The sequence below is a fragment of the Oncorhynchus mykiss genome, chromosome 26 (genome assembly GCF_013265735.2).
Source record: "Oncorhynchus mykiss isolate Arlee chromosome 26, USDA_OmykA_1.1, whole genome shotgun sequence".
Classification (NCBI taxonomy): Eukaryota; Metazoa; Chordata; class Actinopteri; order Salmoniformes; family Salmonidae; genus Oncorhynchus; species Oncorhynchus mykiss.
In genome coordinates this window covers 2,957,532-2,975,585 of record NC_048590.1, presented here as the reverse complement: position 1 = coordinate 2,975,585, position 18,054 = coordinate 2,957,532, and the positions used below count along the sequence as shown (strand labels likewise).

General features: G+C 44.9%; 1 protein-coding gene across 6 annotated transcripts in view; it reads left to right on the top strand.

Moving 5' to 3' along the window:
- The window catches only part of LOC118944401 (FH1/FH2 domain-containing protein 1-like), a 158,281-nt gene extending 141,658 nt beyond the window's left edge, over positions 1-16,623 (top strand). For all 6 annotated transcript variants that reach the window (XM_036963279.1, XM_036963278.1, XM_036963277.1 and 3 more), the window contains 5 exons: positions 2,515-2,705; positions 3,732-3,924; positions 4,706-4,886; positions 9,088-9,264; positions 15,895-16,623. In XM_036963279.1, the coding sequence (XP_036819174.1) occupies positions 2,515-2,705; positions 3,732-3,924; positions 4,706-4,886; positions 9,088-9,264; positions 15,895-15,977 (825 nt within the window). In that variant the 3' untranslated portion in view covers positions 15,978-16,623. The remainder of the gene's footprint in view (positions 1-2,514; positions 2,706-3,731; positions 3,925-4,705; positions 4,887-9,087; positions 9,265-15,894) is intronic.
- Positions 16,624-18,054: the final 1,431 nt, after the last annotated feature.

Sequence of the window (18,054 nt, the reverse complement as noted above, 5' to 3'; positions counted from 1 at the left end):
GGTGTAGTAGACCTTACAGTGAAATGCTGAATACAACAGGTGTAGTAGACCTCACAGTGAAATGCTGAATACAACAGGTGTAGTAGACCTTACAGTGAAATGCTGAATACAACAGGTGTAGTAGACCTCACAGTGAAATGCTGAATACAACAGGTGTAGTAGACCTTACAGTGAAATGCTGAATACAACAGGTGTAGTAGACCTTACAGTGAAATGCTGAATACAACAGGTGTAGTAGACCTTACAGTGAAATGCTGAATACAACAGGTGTAGTAGACCTTACAGTGAAATGCTGAATACAACAGGTGTAGTAGACCTCACAGTGAAATGCTGAATACAACAGGTGTAGTAGACCTCACAGTGAAATGCTGAATACAACAGGTGTAGTAGACCTCACAGTGAAATGCTGAATACAACAGGTGTAGTAGACCTCACAGTGAAATGCTGAATACAACAGGTGTAGTAGACCTCACAGTGAAATGCTGAATACAACAGGTGTAGTAGACCTTACAGTGAAATGCTGAATACAACAGGTGTAGTAGACCTTACAGTGAAATGATGAATACAACAGGTGTAGTAGACCTCACAGTGAAATGCTGAATACAACAGGTGTAGTAGACCTCACAGTGAAATGCTGATTACAACAGGTGTAGTAGACCTTACAGTGAAATGCTGAATACAACAGGTGTAGTAGACCTCACAGTGAAATGATGAATACAACAGGTGTAGTAGACCTCACAGTGAAATGCTGAATACAACAGGTGTAGTAGACCTTACAGTGAAATGCTGAATACAATAGGTGTAGTGGACCTCACAGTGAAATGCTGAATACAACAGGTGTAGTAGACCTTACAGTGAAATGCTGAATACAACAGGTGTAGTAGACCCTACAGTGAAATGCTGAATACAACAGGTGTAGTAGAACTCACAGTGAAATGCTGAATACAACAGGTGTAGTAGACCTTACAGTGAAATGCTGAATACAACAGGTGTAGTAGACCTTACAGTGAAATGCTGAATACAACAGGTGTAGTAGACCTCACAGTGAAATGCTGAATACAACAGGTGTAGTAGACCTTACAGTGAAATGCTGAATACAACAGGTGTAGTAGACCTCACAGTGAAATGCTGAATACAACAGGTGTAGTAGACCTTACAGTGAAATGCTGAATACAACAGGTGTAGTAGACCTTACAGTGAAATGCTGAATACAACAGGTGTAGTAGACCTTACAGTGAAATGCTGAATACAACAGGTGTAGTAGACCTTACAGTGAAATGCTGAATACAACAGGTGTAGTAGACCTTACAGTGAAATGCTGAATACAACAGGTGTAGTAGACCTTACAGTGAAATGCTGAATACAACAGGTGTAGTAGACCTTACAGTGAAATGCTGAATACAACAGGTGTAGTAGACCTTACAGTGAAATGCTGAATACAACAGGTGTAGTAGACCTTACAGTGAAATGCTGAATACAACAGGTGTAGTAGACCTTACAGTGAAATGCTGAATACATCAGGTGTAGTAGACCTTACAGTGAAATGCTGAATGCAACAGGTGTAGTAGACCTTACAGTGAAATGCTGAATACAACAGCTGTAGTAGACCTCACAGTGAAATGATGAATACAACAGGTGTAGTAGACCTTACAGTGAAATGCTGAATACAACAGGTGTAGTAGACCTTACAGTGAAATGCTGAATACAACAGGTGTAGTAGACCTTACAGTGAAATGCTGAATACAACAGGTGTAGTAGACCTTACAGTGAAATGATGAATACAACAGGTGTAGTAGACCTCACAGTGAAATGCTGAATATAACAGGTGTAGTAGACCTTACAGTGAAATGCTGAATACAACAGGTGTAGTAGACCTCACAGTGAAATGTTTAACCAACAATACTGTGTAAAAAAAATACAGATAAGAAATAAAAGTTACAAGTAATTAAAGAGCAGTAAAATAACAATGGAGAGACTTTATTACAGTAAAATAACAATATAGATACTTTATTACAGTAAAATAACAATAGAGACTAGAGACAGGGGGGATATCTAATCCTCATTTGGGCTGTTGGATGGAGGACTAGTCAGACTGATTCCCACAATGGACCTGTTGTGTTAAACCCTGTCTCACACTTTCACACTGTCTGTCCCTCCCTCTGTCTGTCCCTCTGTCTGTCCCTCCCTCTGTCTGTCTGTCCCTCCCTCTGTCTGTCTGTCCCTCCCTCTGTCTGTCTGTCCCTCCCTCTGTCTGTCTGTCCCTCCCTCTGTCTGTCTGTCCCTCTGTCTGTCTGTCCCTCTGTCTGTCTGTCCCTCCTGTCTTGTCCGGCCGTCCCTGTCTGTCCCTCTGTCTGTCTGTCCCTCTGTCTGTCTGTCCCTCTGTCTGTCCCTCCCTCCTGTCTTGTCCGGCCGTCCCTCTCTGTCTGTCTGTCCCTGTCTTGTCTCTCTCTCTCTGTCTGTCCCTCCTGTCTTGTCTCTCTCTCTCTGTCTGTCTCTCCACCTCCATGTCTCCAGGTGGAGTTTGAGCAGCTGTCAGATAGCCTGGTTCAGCTGGAGAGGAAGTGTAAGACATCGTGGGACAATCTAAAGGTGATGTCTAAACACGAGACCAAGGCCCTCCTGAAGAACAGGTTGACAGAGTTCCTTAAAGACTGTACAGAGAGGATCATTATCCTGAAGGTGGTTCACAGACGCATCATCAACAGGTGACTGACACACACACACACTGGACACACACACACACTGGACACACACACACAAATACACACACTGGACACACACACGCACACACGCGCACACACACACACACACACACACACACACACACACACACACACACACACACACACACACACGTGGGGCCTTTCAGACAAACCACATTCACTGAGACACATAAACAGAAGAAGAATTCTAGTTGAATGATGATGTAGGTCATTGGCTTCCATGACGGGAAATCCACACTTCTAACTACAACATGAATATCCCCTTACCCTGTAAAACCCCTCTCCCCTCGCTCTCTTCTTTCTCTCTTCTCTCTCTCACTCTCTTCTCTTTCTCTCTTCTCTCTCTCACTCTCTTCTCTCTCTCTTTCTCTCTCTCACTCTCTTCTCCCCTCGCTCTTTTCTCTTTCTCTCTTCTCTCTCTTTCTCTCTTCTCTCTCTCTCTCCTCTCTCTCTCTTCTCTCTCTCACTCTCTTCTCCCCTCGCTCTTTTCTCTTTCTCTCTTCTCTCTCTCTCTCTTCTCTCTCTCCCTACCTCTCTCTCTTTCTCTCTCTCCCTACCCCTCCCTCTCCCTACCCCTCTCCCTACCCCTCTCTCTCTCTCTACCCCTCTCTCTCTTTCTCTCTCTCCCTACCCCTCCCTCTCTCTCTCCCTACCCCTCCCTCTCTTTCTCTCTCTCCCTACCCCTCCCTCTCTTTCTCTCCTCTCTCTCTCTTCTCTCTCTCACTCTCTTCTCCCCTCACTCTTTTCTCTTTCTCTCTTCTCTCTCTCTCTTCTCTCTCTCCCTACCTCTCTCTCTTTCTCTCTCTCCCTACCCCTCCCTCTCCCTACCCCTCTCCCTCTCCCTCTCCCTACCCCTCTCCCTCTCCCTCTCCCTACCCCTCTCCCTACCCCTCTCTCTCTCTCTCCCTACCCCTCCCTCTCTTTCTCTCTCTCCCTACCCCTCCCTCTCTTTCTCTCTCTCTCCCTCCCCCTCCCCCTCCCCCTCCCTCTCCCTCCCTTCTCTCTCAGGTTCCATTCCTTCCTGCTGTACCTAGGTCAGCCATCCTACTCTGTCCGGGACACTAAGGTGACCCACTTCTGTAAGATTATCAGTGAGTTTTCTCTGGAGTACCGGACCACCAGGGAGAGGGTCCTGACCCAGAAACACAAGCGGGCTACCCACAGAGAACGCACCAAGACCAGGGGAAAGATGATCACTGAGGTGGGTCTGGGGTGTAGGTCTGGGGGTAGGGCTAGGTCTGGGGGGTAAAGGGTAGGGCTAGGTCTGGGGGTAGAGGGTAGGGCTAGGTCTGGGGGTAGAGGGCAGGGCTAGGTCTGGGGGTAGAGGGCAGGGCTAGGTCTGGGGGTAGAGGGCAGGGCTAGGTCTGGGGGTAGAGGGCAGGGCTAGGTCTGGGGGTAGAGGGCAGGGCTAGGTGTGGGGGTAGAGGGTAAGGCTAGGTCTGGGGGTAGAGGGTAAGGCTAGGTCTAGGGCTGGGGGGTAGGGGGTAGGGCTTAGAGAAGGGCTAGGTTTGGGTCTGGGGGTAGAGCTAGGGGTGTAGAGGCACCTTATGGCTTTATTAAACCTGGCTTTATTAAACCTGGCTTTATTAAACCTGGCTTTATTAAACCTGCCTTCACACATTGACATTTTCTCATTTAAAATGCAAAGTGGATTTCAGAAGTCATTACCCTCCCTCTACATTTTACACCAGTGTCTGAATCCATGCTGCCTCTCCCTCCCTCCCCTCCCTCCCCTCCCTCCCTCCCTCCCTCCCTCCCTCCCTCCCTCCCTCCCTCCCTCCCTCCCTCCCTCCCTCCCTCCCTCCCTCCCTCCCTCCCTCCCTCCCTCCCTCCCTCCCTCCCTCTCCCCCCCTCTCTCTCTCTCTTTCTCCCTTCTCCTTCTCCCCCCCCCCCCTCTCTCCCTCTCCCCCCACCCCCACCCCCCCCCCCCTCTCTCCTCCCCCCCCCCCCCCCCCCCCTCTCTCTCTCTCCCCCCCCCTCAGACAGAGAAGTTCTCAGGGGTGGTGTCTCCCCAGTCCCAGGACAGCCCCTCCCTTGGCTCCAGGCCTACAGAGCCAGATCCAGATCCAGCCCAGGAGGAGCATGACAACATGAAGAACGTGCTCAACACCTCCAGCGGTACCGAACACCAGGGGAACCTGCGCCGCAACCGGGGCTACCGCAGTAAGACACACAGGGATGCAGACACACCAATACACACACCCCCAGCAGGACCTCTGTCTGCTAACATGGTGCTCACTCTGGAATGGGTTGGTATTTCAAGCATAATGAAGAGGAATACATCCCAGCAGTCTCTGGAGGGAACTAAATATATATATATATATACACACACACACACACACACACACACACACACACACACACTATCGTTCAAAAGTTTGGGGTCACTTAGAAATGTCCTTGTTTATCAAAGAAAAGCAAAAAAAATGTGTTTTATTAAAATTGATCAGAAATACAGTGTTGACATTGTTAATGTTGTAAATGACTATTGTAGCTGGAAACATCTGATTTTTAATGGAATATCTACATAGGCGTACAGAGGCCCATTATCAGCAACCATCACTCCTGTGTTCCAATGGCACGTTGTGTTAGCTAATCCAAGTTTATCATTTTAAAAAGGCTAATTGATCATTAGAAAACCCTTTTGCAATTATGTTAGCACAGTTGAAAACTGTTGCGCTGATTTAAAGAAGCAATCTAGTTTGATAAACAGACGCCTCACAAGTCCTAAACTGGCCTCCTTTAGACTAGTAGAGTATCTGGAGCATCAGCATTTGTGGGTTTGATTACAGGCTCAAAATGGCCAGAAACAAAGACCTTTCTTCTGAAACTCGTCAGTCTATTCTTGTTCTGAGAAATGAAGGCTATTCCATGCGAGAAATTGCCAAGAAACTGAATATCTCGTACAACGCTGTGTACTACTCCCTTCAGAGAACAGCACAAACTGGCTCTAACCAGAAGAGAAAGAGTGGGAGGCCCCGGTGCACAACTTAGCAAGAGGACATTAGAGTGTCTAGTTTGAGAAACAGACTTTTCACAAGTCCTCAACTGGCAGCTTCATTAAATAGTACCCACAAAACACCAGTCTCAAGGTCAACAGTGAAGAGGCGACTCCGGGATGCTGGCCTTCTAGGCAGAGTTGCAAAGAAAATGCCATATCTCAGAACACAGAACTGGACAGAGGAACTCTTGGATTAGCTAACATAAATGAATTAGTTTTTTTAAAATGATAAACTTGGATTAGCTAACACAACGAATGTGTCATTGGAACACAGGAGTGATGGTTGCTGATAATGGGCCTCTGTAGCCTATGTAGATAATCCATTACAAATCAGCCGTTTCCAGCTACAATAGTCATTTACAACATTAACAATGTCTGCACCGTATTTCTAATCATGTTTAATGTTATTTTAATAATGGACAAAAGCCTGCTTTTCTTTCAAAAACAAGAACATTTCTAAGTGACCCCAAACATTTGAATGGTAGTGTACAGTCGTGGCCAAAGGTTTTGAGAATGACACAAATATTAATTTCCACAAAGTTTGCTGCTTCAGTGTCTTTAGATATTTTTTGTCAGATGTTACTATGGAATACTGAAGTTTAATTACAAGCATTTCATAAGTGTCAAAGGCTTTTATTGACAATTACATGAAGTTGATGCAAAGAGTCAATATTTGCAGTGTTGACCCCGCTTTTTCAAGACCTCTGCAATCCGCCCTGGCATGCTGTCAATTAACTTCTGGGCCACATTCTGACTGATGGCAGCCCATTCTTGCATAATCAATACTTGGAGTTTGTCAGAATTTGTGGGGTTTTGTTTGTCCACCCGCCTCTTGAGGATTGACCACAAGTTCTCAATGGGATTAAGGTCTGGGGAGTTTCCTGGCCATGGACCAAAAAATAGCGATGTTTTGTTCCCCGAGCCACTTAGTTATCACTATTGCCTTATGGCAAGGTGCTCCATCATGCTGGAAAAGGCATTGTTCGTCACCAAACTGTTCCTGGATGGTTGGGAGAAGTTGCTCTCGGAGGACGTGTTGGTACCATTCTTTATTCATGGCCTCAGCAGTCTGTACCTTTTGCAGAGTATCAGTCTGTCCCTGATGTTTTTCCTGGAGAGAAGTGGCTTCTTTGCTGCCCTTCTTGACACCAGGCCATCCTCCAAATGTCTTCACCTCACTGTGCGTGCAGATGCACTCACACCTGCCTGCTGCCATTCCTGAGCAAGCTCTGTACTGGTGTGCCCCGGTGTGCCCCGATCCCGCAGTTGAATCAACTTTAGGAGACGGTCCTGGCACTTGCTGGACTTTCTTGGGCACCCTGAAGCCTTCTTCACAACAATTGGACCGCTCTCCTTGAAGTTCTTGATTATCCGATAAATGGTTGATTTAGGTGCAATCTTACTGGCAGCAATATCCTTGCTTGTGAAGCCCTTTTTGTGCAAAGCAATGATGACGGCACGCGTTTCCTTGCAGGTAACCATGGTTGACAGAGGAAGAACAATGATTCCAAGCACCACCCTCCTTTTGAAGCTTCCAGGCTGTTATTCTAACTCAATCAGCATGACAGAGTGATCTCCAGCCTTGTCCTCGTCAACACTCACACCTGTGTTAACGAGAGAATCACTGACAAGATGTCAGCAATTAATTGAATTTAATACATCACCAATACATCTGTTAAATATGTTTATACAACACCAATACATCTGTTAAATATATTTATACATCACCAATACATCTGTTAAATATATTTATACAACACCAATACATCTGTTAAATATATTTATACAACACCAATACATCTGTTAAATATATTTATACAACACCAATACATCTGTTAAATATATTTATACAACACCAATACATCTGTTAAATATATTTATACAACACCAATACATCTGTTAAATATATTTATACAACACCAATACATCACCAATACATCTGTTAAATATATTTATACATCACCAATACATCTGTTAAATATATTTATACAACACCAATACATCACCAATACATCTGTTAAATATATTTATACAACACCAATACATCTGTTAAATATATTTATACAACACCAATACATCTGTTAAATATATTTATACAACACCAATACATCTGTTAAATATATTTATACAACACCAATACATCACCAATACATCTGTTAAATATATTTATACATCACCAATACATCTGTTAAATATATTTATACATCACCAATACATCTGTTAAATATATTTATACAACACCAATACATCTGTTAAATATATTTATACAACACCAATACATCACCAATACATCTGTTAAATATATTTATACATCACCAATACATCTGTTAAATATATTTATACAACACCAATACATCACCAATACATCTGTTAAATATATTTATACATCACCAATACATCTGTTAAATATATTTATACAACACCAATACATCACCAATACATCTGTTAAATATATTTATACAACACCAATACATCACCAATACATCTGTTAAATATATTTATACATCACCAATACATCTGTTAAATATATTTATACAACACCAATACATCTGTTAAATATATTTATACAACACCAATACATCTGTTAAATATATTTATACAACACCAATACATCTGTTAAATATATTTATACAACACCAATACAACACCAATACATCTGTTAAATATATTTATACATCACCAATACATCTGTTAAATATATTTATACATCACCAATACATCACCAATACATCTGTTAAATATATTTATACAACACCAATACATCTGTTAAATATATTTATACAACACCAATACATCTGTTAAATATATTTATACAACACCAATACATCTGTTAAATATATTTATACAACACCAATACAACACCAATACATCTGTTAAATATATTTATACAACACCAATACATCTGTTAAATATATTTATACAACACCAATACATCTGTTAAATATATTTATACATCACCAATACATCTGTTAAATATATTTATACATCACCAATACATCTGTTAAATATATTTATACATCACCAATACATCTGTTAAATATATTTATACATCACCAATACAACTGTTAAATTCAACCAATAAAATGTTATGTTTGTTTCCTCCTCTTCTAATGCTTCTTCCCCATTTTAAATAAAGTTTAATTTGAAATTCCTTCCCCATTTTAAATAAAGCTTGATTTGAATTCCTTCCCCATTTTAAATAAAGTTTGATTTGAATTCCTTCCCCATTTTAAATAAAGCTTGATTTGAATTCCTTCCCCATTTTAAATAAAGTTTGATTTGAATTCCTTCCCCATTTTAAATAAAGTTTGATTTGATTTCCTTCCCCATTTTAAATAAAGTTTGATTTGATTTCGTCCCCAGGTCTAGGCCCAGTTAGTCCATCCCAGATGTCTGTAGCCAAAGAGGACAGTGCTAGCTCCCAGGATGATGCTACGGATGAGATCATGGATCGGCTAGTCAAGTCTGTTACCAGGAGCCCCTCAGAGAGGCCGTCCAGCCCCAAGACACGCAAACGCTCCCGCCTCAACAGGAAGTCGTGTGAGTACTACAACATGGAGGGGAGGGGCCTGTAGACCAGAGCCAGTTGTTGAATTGATCCCTTCAACTAAACTAAACTCTCTCTGTTTCTTCACCTGTTATTTCCCAAGTGATCTGCTCTGAATGTAGAGAGGCTGCTGTACTACCATTCCATACAGCTTGTTCATCACTATTTCCCAAGTGATCTGCTCTGAATGTAGAGAGGCTGCTGTACTACCATTTCATACAGCTCCCACTGTTCATCACTAGCCTTGTAGGTGTGCAGGCTTTTGTTCAAGCCCAGCACCTAATTAAAAAAAATATATATATAGTGTTTGGCTGGAACAAAAGACGTCCACTCTGTAGTCCACTCTGTAGTCTTACTAGACGAGGCTTAGTGACTACTGTCTTCCCTCCACTCTGTAGTCCAACTAGACGAGGCTTAGTGACTACTGTCTTCCCTCCACTCTGTAGTCCTACTAGACGAGGCTTGGTGACTACTGTCTTCCCTCCACTCTGTAGTCCTACTAGACGAGGCTTGGTGACTACTGTCTTCCCTCCACTCTGTAGTCCACTCTGTAGTCCACTCTGTAGTCTTACTAGACGAGGCTTGGTGACTACTGTCTTCCCTCCACTCTGTAGTCCAACTAGACGAGGCTTAGTGACTACTGTCTTCCCTCCACTCTGTAGTCCTACTAGACGAGGCTTGGTGACTACTGTCTTCCCTCCACTCTGTAGTCCTACTAGACAAGGCTTAGTGACTACTGTCTTCCCTCCACTCTGTAGTCTTACTAGACGAGGCTTAGTGACTACTGTCTTCCCTCCACTCTGTAGTCCTACTAGACAAGATTTGGTGACTACTGTCTTCCCTCCACTCTGTAGTCCACTGTAGTCCACTCTGTAGTCCAACTAGACGAGGCTTGGTGACTACTGTCTTCCCTCCACTCTGTAGTCCGACTAGACGAGGCTTGGTGACGACTGTCTTCCCTCCACTCTGTAGTCCTACTAGACGAGGCTTGGTGACGACTGTCTTCCCTCCACTCTGTAGTCCTCCTAGACGAGGCTTGGTGACTACTGTCTTCCCTCCACTCTGTAGTCCTACTAGACGAGGCTTGGTGACTACTGTCTTCCCTCCACTCTGTAGTCCTACTAGACGAGGCTTGGTGACTACTTTCTTCCCTCCACTCTGTAGTCCACTGTAGTCCACTCTGTAGTCCAACTAGACGAGGCTTGGTGACTACTGTCTTCCCTCCACTCTGTAGTCCTACTAGACGAGGCTTGGTGACTACTGTCTTCCCTCCACTCTGTAGTCCTACTAGTCGAGGCTTGGTGACTACTGTCTTCCCTCCACTCTGTAGTCCACTGTAGTCCAACTAGACGAGGCTTGGTGACTACTGTCTTCCCTCCACTCTGTAGTCCTACTAGACGAGGCTTGGTGACTACTGTCTTCCCTCCACTCTGTAGTCCTACTAGACGAGGCTTGGTGACTACTGTCTTCCCTCCACTCTGTAGTCCACTGTAGTCCAACTAGACGAGGCTTGGTGACTACTGTCTTCCCTCCACTCTGTAGTCCTACTAGACAAGGCTTGGTGACTACTGTCTTCCCTCCACTCTGTAGTCCTACTAGACGAGGCTTGGTGACTACTGTCTTCCCTCCACTCTGTAGTCCACTCTGTTGTCCACTCTGTAGTCCTACTAGACGAGGCTTGGTGACTACTGTCTTCCCTCCACTCTGTAGTCCAACTAGACGAGGCTTAGTGACTACTGTCTTCCCTCCACTCTGTAGTCCTACTAGACGAGGCTTGGTGACTACTGTCTTCCCTCCACTCTGTAGTCCTACTAGACGAGGCTTGGTGACTACTGTCTTCCCTCCACTCTGTAGTCCACTCTGTAGTCCACTCTGTAGTCTTACTAGACGAGGCTTGGTGACTACTGTCTTCCCTCCACTCTGTAGTCCAACTAGACGAGGCTTAGTGACTACTGTCTTCCCTCCACTCTGTAGTCCTACTAGACGAGGCTTGGTGACTACTGTCTTCCCTCCACTCTGTAGTCCTACTAGACAAGGCTTAGTGACTACTGTCTTCCCTCCACTCTGTAGTCTTACTAGACGAGGCTTAGTGACTACTGTCTTCCCTCCACTCTGTAGTCCTACTAGACAAGATTTGGTGACTACTGTCTTCCCTCCACTCTGTAGTCCACTGTAGTCCACTCTGTAGTCCAACTAGACGAGGCTTGGTGACTACTGTCTTCCCTCCACTCTGTAGTCCGACTAGACGAGGCTTGGTGACGACTGTCTTCCCTCCACTCTGTAGTCCTACTAGACGAGGCTTGGTGACGACTGTCTTCCCTCCACTCTGTAGTCCTCCTAGACGAGGCTTGGTGACTACTGTCTTCCCTCCACTCTGTAGTCCTACTAGACGAGGCTTGGTGACTACTGTCTTCCCTCCACTCTGTAGTCCTACTAGACGAGGCTTGGTGACTACTTTCTTCCCTCCACTCTGTAGTCCACTGTAGTCCACTCTGTAGTCCAACTAGACGAGGCTTGGTGACTACTGTCTTCCCTCCACTCTGTAGTCCTACTAGACGAGGCTTGGTGACTACTGTCTTCCCTCCACTCTGTAGTCCTACTAGACGAGGCTTGGTGACTACTGTCTTCCCTCCACTCTGTAGTCCACTGTAGTCCAACTAGACGAGGCTTGGTGACTACTGTCTTCCCTCCACTCTGTAGTCCTACTAGACGAGGCTTGGTGACTACTGTCTTCCCTCCACTCTGTAGTCCTACTAGACGAGGCTTGGTGACTACTGTCTTCCCTCCACTCTGTAGTCCACTCTGTTGTCCACTCTGTAGTCCTACTAGACGAGGCTTGGTGACTACTGTCTTCCCTCCACTCTGTAGTCCTACTAGACGAGGCTTGGTGACTACTGTCTTCCCTCCACTCTGTAGTCCTACTAGTCGAGGCTTGGTGACTACTGTCTTCCCTCCACTCTGTAGTCCACTGTAGTCCACTCTGTAGTCCAACTAGACGAGGCTTGGTGACTACTGTCTTCCCTCCACTCTGTAGTCCTACTAGACGAGGCTTGGTGACTACTGTCTTCCCTCCACTCTGTAGTCCTACTAGACGAGGCTTGGTGACTACTGTCTTCCCTCCACTCTGTAGTCCACTGTAGTCCAACTAGACGAGGCTTGGTGACTACTGTCTTCCCTCCACTCTGTAGTCCTACTAGACAAGGCTTGGTGACTACTGTCTTCCCTCCACTCTGTAGTCCTACTAGACGAGGCTTGGTGACTACTGTCTTCCCTCCACTCTGTAGTCCACTCTGTTGTCCACTCTGTAGTCCTACTAGACGAGGCTTGGTGACTACTGTCTTCCCTCCACTCTGTAGTCCTACTAGACGAGGCTTGGTGACTACGGTCTTCAGTCCACTCTGTAGTCCTACTAGACGAGGCTTGGTGACTACTGTCTTCCCTCCACTCTGTAGTCCTACTAGACGAGGCTTGGTGACTACTGTCTTCGTCCACTCTGTAGTCCTACTAGACGAGGCTTGGTGACTACGGTCTTCCCTCCACTCTATAGTCCTACTAGACGAGGCTTGGTGACTACTGTCTTCCCTCCACTCTGTAGTCCACTGTAGTCCACTCTGTAGTCCTACTAGACGAGGCTTGGTGACTACGGTCTTCCCTCCACTCTGTAGTCCTACTAGACGAGGCTTGGTGACTACTGTCTTCCCTCCACTCTGTAGTCCTACTAGACGAGGCTTGGTGATTACTGTCTTCCCTCCACTCTGTAGTCCTACTAGACGAGGCTTGGTGACTACTGTCTTCCCTCCACTCTGTAGTCCTACTAGACGAGGCTTGGTGACTACTGTCTTCCCTCCACTCTGTAGTCCTACTAGACGAGGCTTGGTGACTACGGTCTTCCATCTTGGTCTCATTGTGATTCCACCTCCTGTACCTGAAAAGGGTCAAGGCTAGATGTGTGACGCCACTAAGGGATAAGCCCTTTTGTCCCTGTCTGTGTCTCTATGTCCTTGTGTGTCCATCCACAGTATGATGTGTGTCCATAACAGAGGTTTATCTGGACAACAGAGCGTTATCTCCCTGGGCCCATAATATCTCTGTTGTTAGTTCCTCTCTAAAGATATCAGAACTATATAGTAAATACCCAGCTTTTCATTCTCCCAGAAATGAAGAACTGATACCTGTTCTGTTCTCAACTGACATCCTGACGTCTCAGTAACGTGTACAAGAACCTTCACAAAATGGTACCCTGCCGGGCCCAGTGGTCTATAGTAGTGTACTATATAGGGAATAGGGCTCTGGTCTATATTAGTGTACTATATAGGGAATAGGGCTCTGGTCTATAGTAGTACCACTATATAGAGAATAGGGTTATGGTCTAAAGTAGTACACTATATAGGGAATAGGGCTCTGGTCTATAGTAGTACCACTATATAGGGAATAGTGCTCTGATCTATAGTAGTACCACTATATAGAGAATAGGGTTCTGGTCTATAGTAGTACCACTATATAGGGAATAGGGCTCTGGTCTGTAGTAGTACCACTATATAGGGAATAGGGCTCTGGTCTATAGTAGTACCACTATATAGGGAATAGGGCTCTGGTCTATAGTAGTGTACTATATAGGGAATAGGGCTCTGGTCTATAGTAGTACCACTATATAGGGAATAGGGCTCTGGTCTATAGTAGTACCACTATATAGGGAATAGGGCTCTGGTCTATAGTAGTACCACTATATAGGGAATAGGGCTCTGGTCTGTAGTAGTACCACTATATAGAGAATAGGGCTCTGGTCTATAGTAGTACCACTATATAGGGAATAGGGCTCTGGTCTATAGTAGTACCACTATATAGGGAATAGGGCTCTGGTCTATAGTAGTACCACTATATAGGGAGTAGGGCTCTGGTCTATAGTAGTACCACTATATAGGGAGTAGGGCTCTGGTCTATAGTAGTACCACTATATAGGGAATAGGGCTCTGGTCTATAGTAGTACCACTATATAGGGAATAGGGCTCTGGTCTATATTAGTGTACTATATAGGGAATAGGGCTCTGGTCTATAGTAGTACCACTATATAGAGAATAGGGTTCTGGTCTAAAGTAGTACACTATATAGGGAATAGGGCTCTGGTCTATAGTAGTACCACTATATAGGGAATAGTGCTCTGATCTATAGTAGTACCACTATATAGAGAATAGGGTTCTGGTCTATAGTAGTACCACTATATAGGGAATAGGGCTCTGGTCTGTAGTAGTACCACTATATAGGGAATAGGGCTCTGGTCTATAGTAGTACCACTATATAGGGAATAGGGCTCTGGTCTATAGTAGTGTACTATATAGGGAATAGGGCTCTGGTCTATAGTAGTACCACTATATAGGGAATAGGGCTCTGGTCTATAGTAGTACCACTATATAGGGAATAGGGCTCTGGTCTATAGTAGTACCACTATATAGGGAATAGGGCTCTGGTCTGTAGTAGTACCACTATATAGAGAATAGGGCTCTGGTCTATAGTAGTACCACTATATAGGGAATAGGGCTCTGTTCTATAGTAGTACCACTATATAGGGAATAGGGCTCTGGTCTATAGTAGTACCACTATATAGGGAGTAGGGCTCTGGTCTATAGTAGTACCACTATATAGGGAGTAGGGCTCTGGTCTATAGTAGTACCACTATATAGGGAATAGGGCTCTGGTCTATAGTAGTACCACTATATAGGGAGTAGGGCTCTGGTCTATAGTAGTACCACTATATAGGGAATAGGGCTCTGGTCTATAGTAGTACCACTATATAGGGAATAGGGCTCTGGTCTATAGTAGTACCACTATATAGGGAATAGGGCTCTGGTCTATAGTAGTGTACTATATAGGGAATAGGGCTCTGGTCTAAAGTAGTACCACTATATAGAGAATAGGGCTCTGGTCTATGGTAGTACCACTATATAGGGAATAGGGCTCTGGTCTAAAGTAGTACCACTATATAGGGAATAGGGCTCTGGTCTATAGTAGTACCACTATATAGGGAATAGGGCTCTGGTCTATAGTAGCACCACTATATAGGGAATAGGGCTCTGGTCTATAGTAGTACCACTATATAGGGAATAGGGCTCTGGTCTATAGTAGTACCACTATATAGGGAATAGGGCTCTGGTCTATAGTAGTACCACTATATAGGGAATAGGGCTCTGGTCTGTAGTAGTACCACTATATAGGGAATAGGGCCCTGGTCTATAGTAGTACCACTATATAGGGAATAGGGCTCTGGTCTATAGTAGTACCACTATATAGGGAATAGGGCTCTGGTCTATAGTAGTACCACTATATAGGGCATAGGGCTCTGGTCTGTAGTAGTACCACTATATAGGGAATAGGGCCCTGGTCTATAGTAGTACCACTATATAGGGAATAGGGCTCTGGTCTATAGTAGTACCACTATATAGGGAATAGGGTTCTGGCCGTGGTAACGTGTGTGTGTGTGTGTGTGTGTGTGTGCGTTGCCGTGGTAACGTGTGTGTGTGTGTGTGTGTGTGTGTGTGTGTGTGTGTGTGCGTTGCCGTGGTAACGTGTGTGTGTGTGTGTGTGCATTGTTCTCATTTAGTTTGACATGGTGTTTCTGTGTGTTGCAGTGAGGAGGACTCTGAAGAGCGGACTAAGTGTTGACGTGGTTCAGGCTCTGGGACTCGACAACAAGACTGGAGACCAGCTCTGAACACACACAGTACTAACACACACACAGTACTACCAGACACACACACACACACACAGTACTACCAGACACACCAGCCATGAAGAGGAAGGATGAAGCTTGTACCACACACAGAGACACAGCACTACCAGACACACACACACACACAGCACTACCAGACACACACACACACACACACACACAGCACTACCAGACACACACACACACAGCACTACCAGACACACCAGCCATGAAGAGGAAGGATGAAGCTCGTACCACACACAGCACTACCAGACACACCAGCCATGAAGAGGAAGGATGAAGCTCGTACCGAGGGCCTGGATCTTAGAAAGTCCTGATGTGACAGAGAGAAGAGACAGTACATGTAGGAAGGACATACTGGTGCTCACTACAGTAGCCCCGCCCCCGCCCACAATGCTTTGGGCTTGTTCCTGTCTCACTACAGTAGCCCCCCCCCGCCCCTCCCACAATGCTTTGGGCTTGTTCCTGTCTCACTACAGTAGCCCCCCCCGCCCCTCCCACAATGCTTTGGCCTTGTTCCTGTCTCACTACAGTAGCCCGCCCCTCCCACAATGCTTTGGCCTTGTTCCTGTCTCACTACAGTAGCCCGCCCCTCCCACAATGCTTTGGCCTTGTTCCTGTCTCACTACAGTAGCCCGCCCCTCCCACAATGCTTTGGCCTTGTTCCTGTCTCACTATAAAACAACCGTGTATATGTTACAGGAAGACGTGAGAGGTCTTGTTCATCTGGGTTTTTTTTCCTCTAAATGGATGAGTCTCCGGACAGAGAACCTGGCAGAACAAGTGTTTCAGGTGTGGAGTTAAATATTCAGATGTTTTGGTGTCGTAAACATCCTGACGTATCATATTGAAGAGATATATATACAGTGTGATGGACATTTAACTGAACATTAAGGACAGACGTCACTATATTTTAAAGGTTATACTGTGTATCTGGAGTCAGGGTGGTGGGGTGGAGGGGGGGGTAACAGGATGTTTTAGTCAGGAAGTGGTTGAATATAAACGCTGGTGTTATTATTCTAATGGATCCGATGTTATTAACTTATTAATTATTATTAGTCTGTTCTATATAGAGGTTATGTTGAGTCTGGTCTCAGACCACACACACACACACACACACACACACACCGAGAGAGAGACGTCTCAGACACACACCGAGAGAGAGAGACGTCTCACATGACACACACACACTCACACTCACACACACACACACACACACACTCGCACACACACACTCACACAGAGAGAGAGACGTCTCGGACACACACACAGAGAGAGAGACGTCTCAATCGAGAGACGAAGTGATCTGATCTAGACAGAGGAGATATGAACCAGGTCACATGACCATATTATTTATCACACACAGAGAGAGAGACTTCTCAATCGAGAGATGAGGTGATCTGATCTAGACAGAGGAGATATGAACCAGGTCACATGCCCATATTATTTATCACACACAGAGACCTTGTTTCGCGGTTAATATTTGGACCCCACGAGGGTGGGGGATGTGTGTTTGGTGAGTCTAGGTACGGTGTGTTGTATTTTACCCGCCCCATCCTATTGCAGTTCAAGAGGGTTGATTTGTTCCATCACAATCACACACCTTTATATAGAACAGTATAGAACAACCTATGGCCATGTAGAACAGTATAGAACAACCTCTGGTCATATAGAACAGTATAGAACAACCTCTGGTCATATAGAACAGTGTAGAACAACCTCTGGTCATGTAGAACAGTATAGAACAACCTCTGGTCATATAGAACAGTATAGAACAACCTCTGGTCATATAGAACAGTGTAGAACAACCTCTGGTCATGTAGAACAGTATAGAACAACCTCTGGTCATATAGAACAGTGTAGAACAACCTCTGGTCATATAGAACAACCTCTGGTCATGTAGAACAGTATAGAACAACCTCTGGTCATGTAGAACAGTGTAGAACAACCTCTGGTCATGTAGAACAACCTCTGGTCATATAGAACAACCTCTGGTCATGTAGAACAGTATAGAACAACCTCTGGTCATATAGAACAACCTCTGGTCATGTAGAACAGT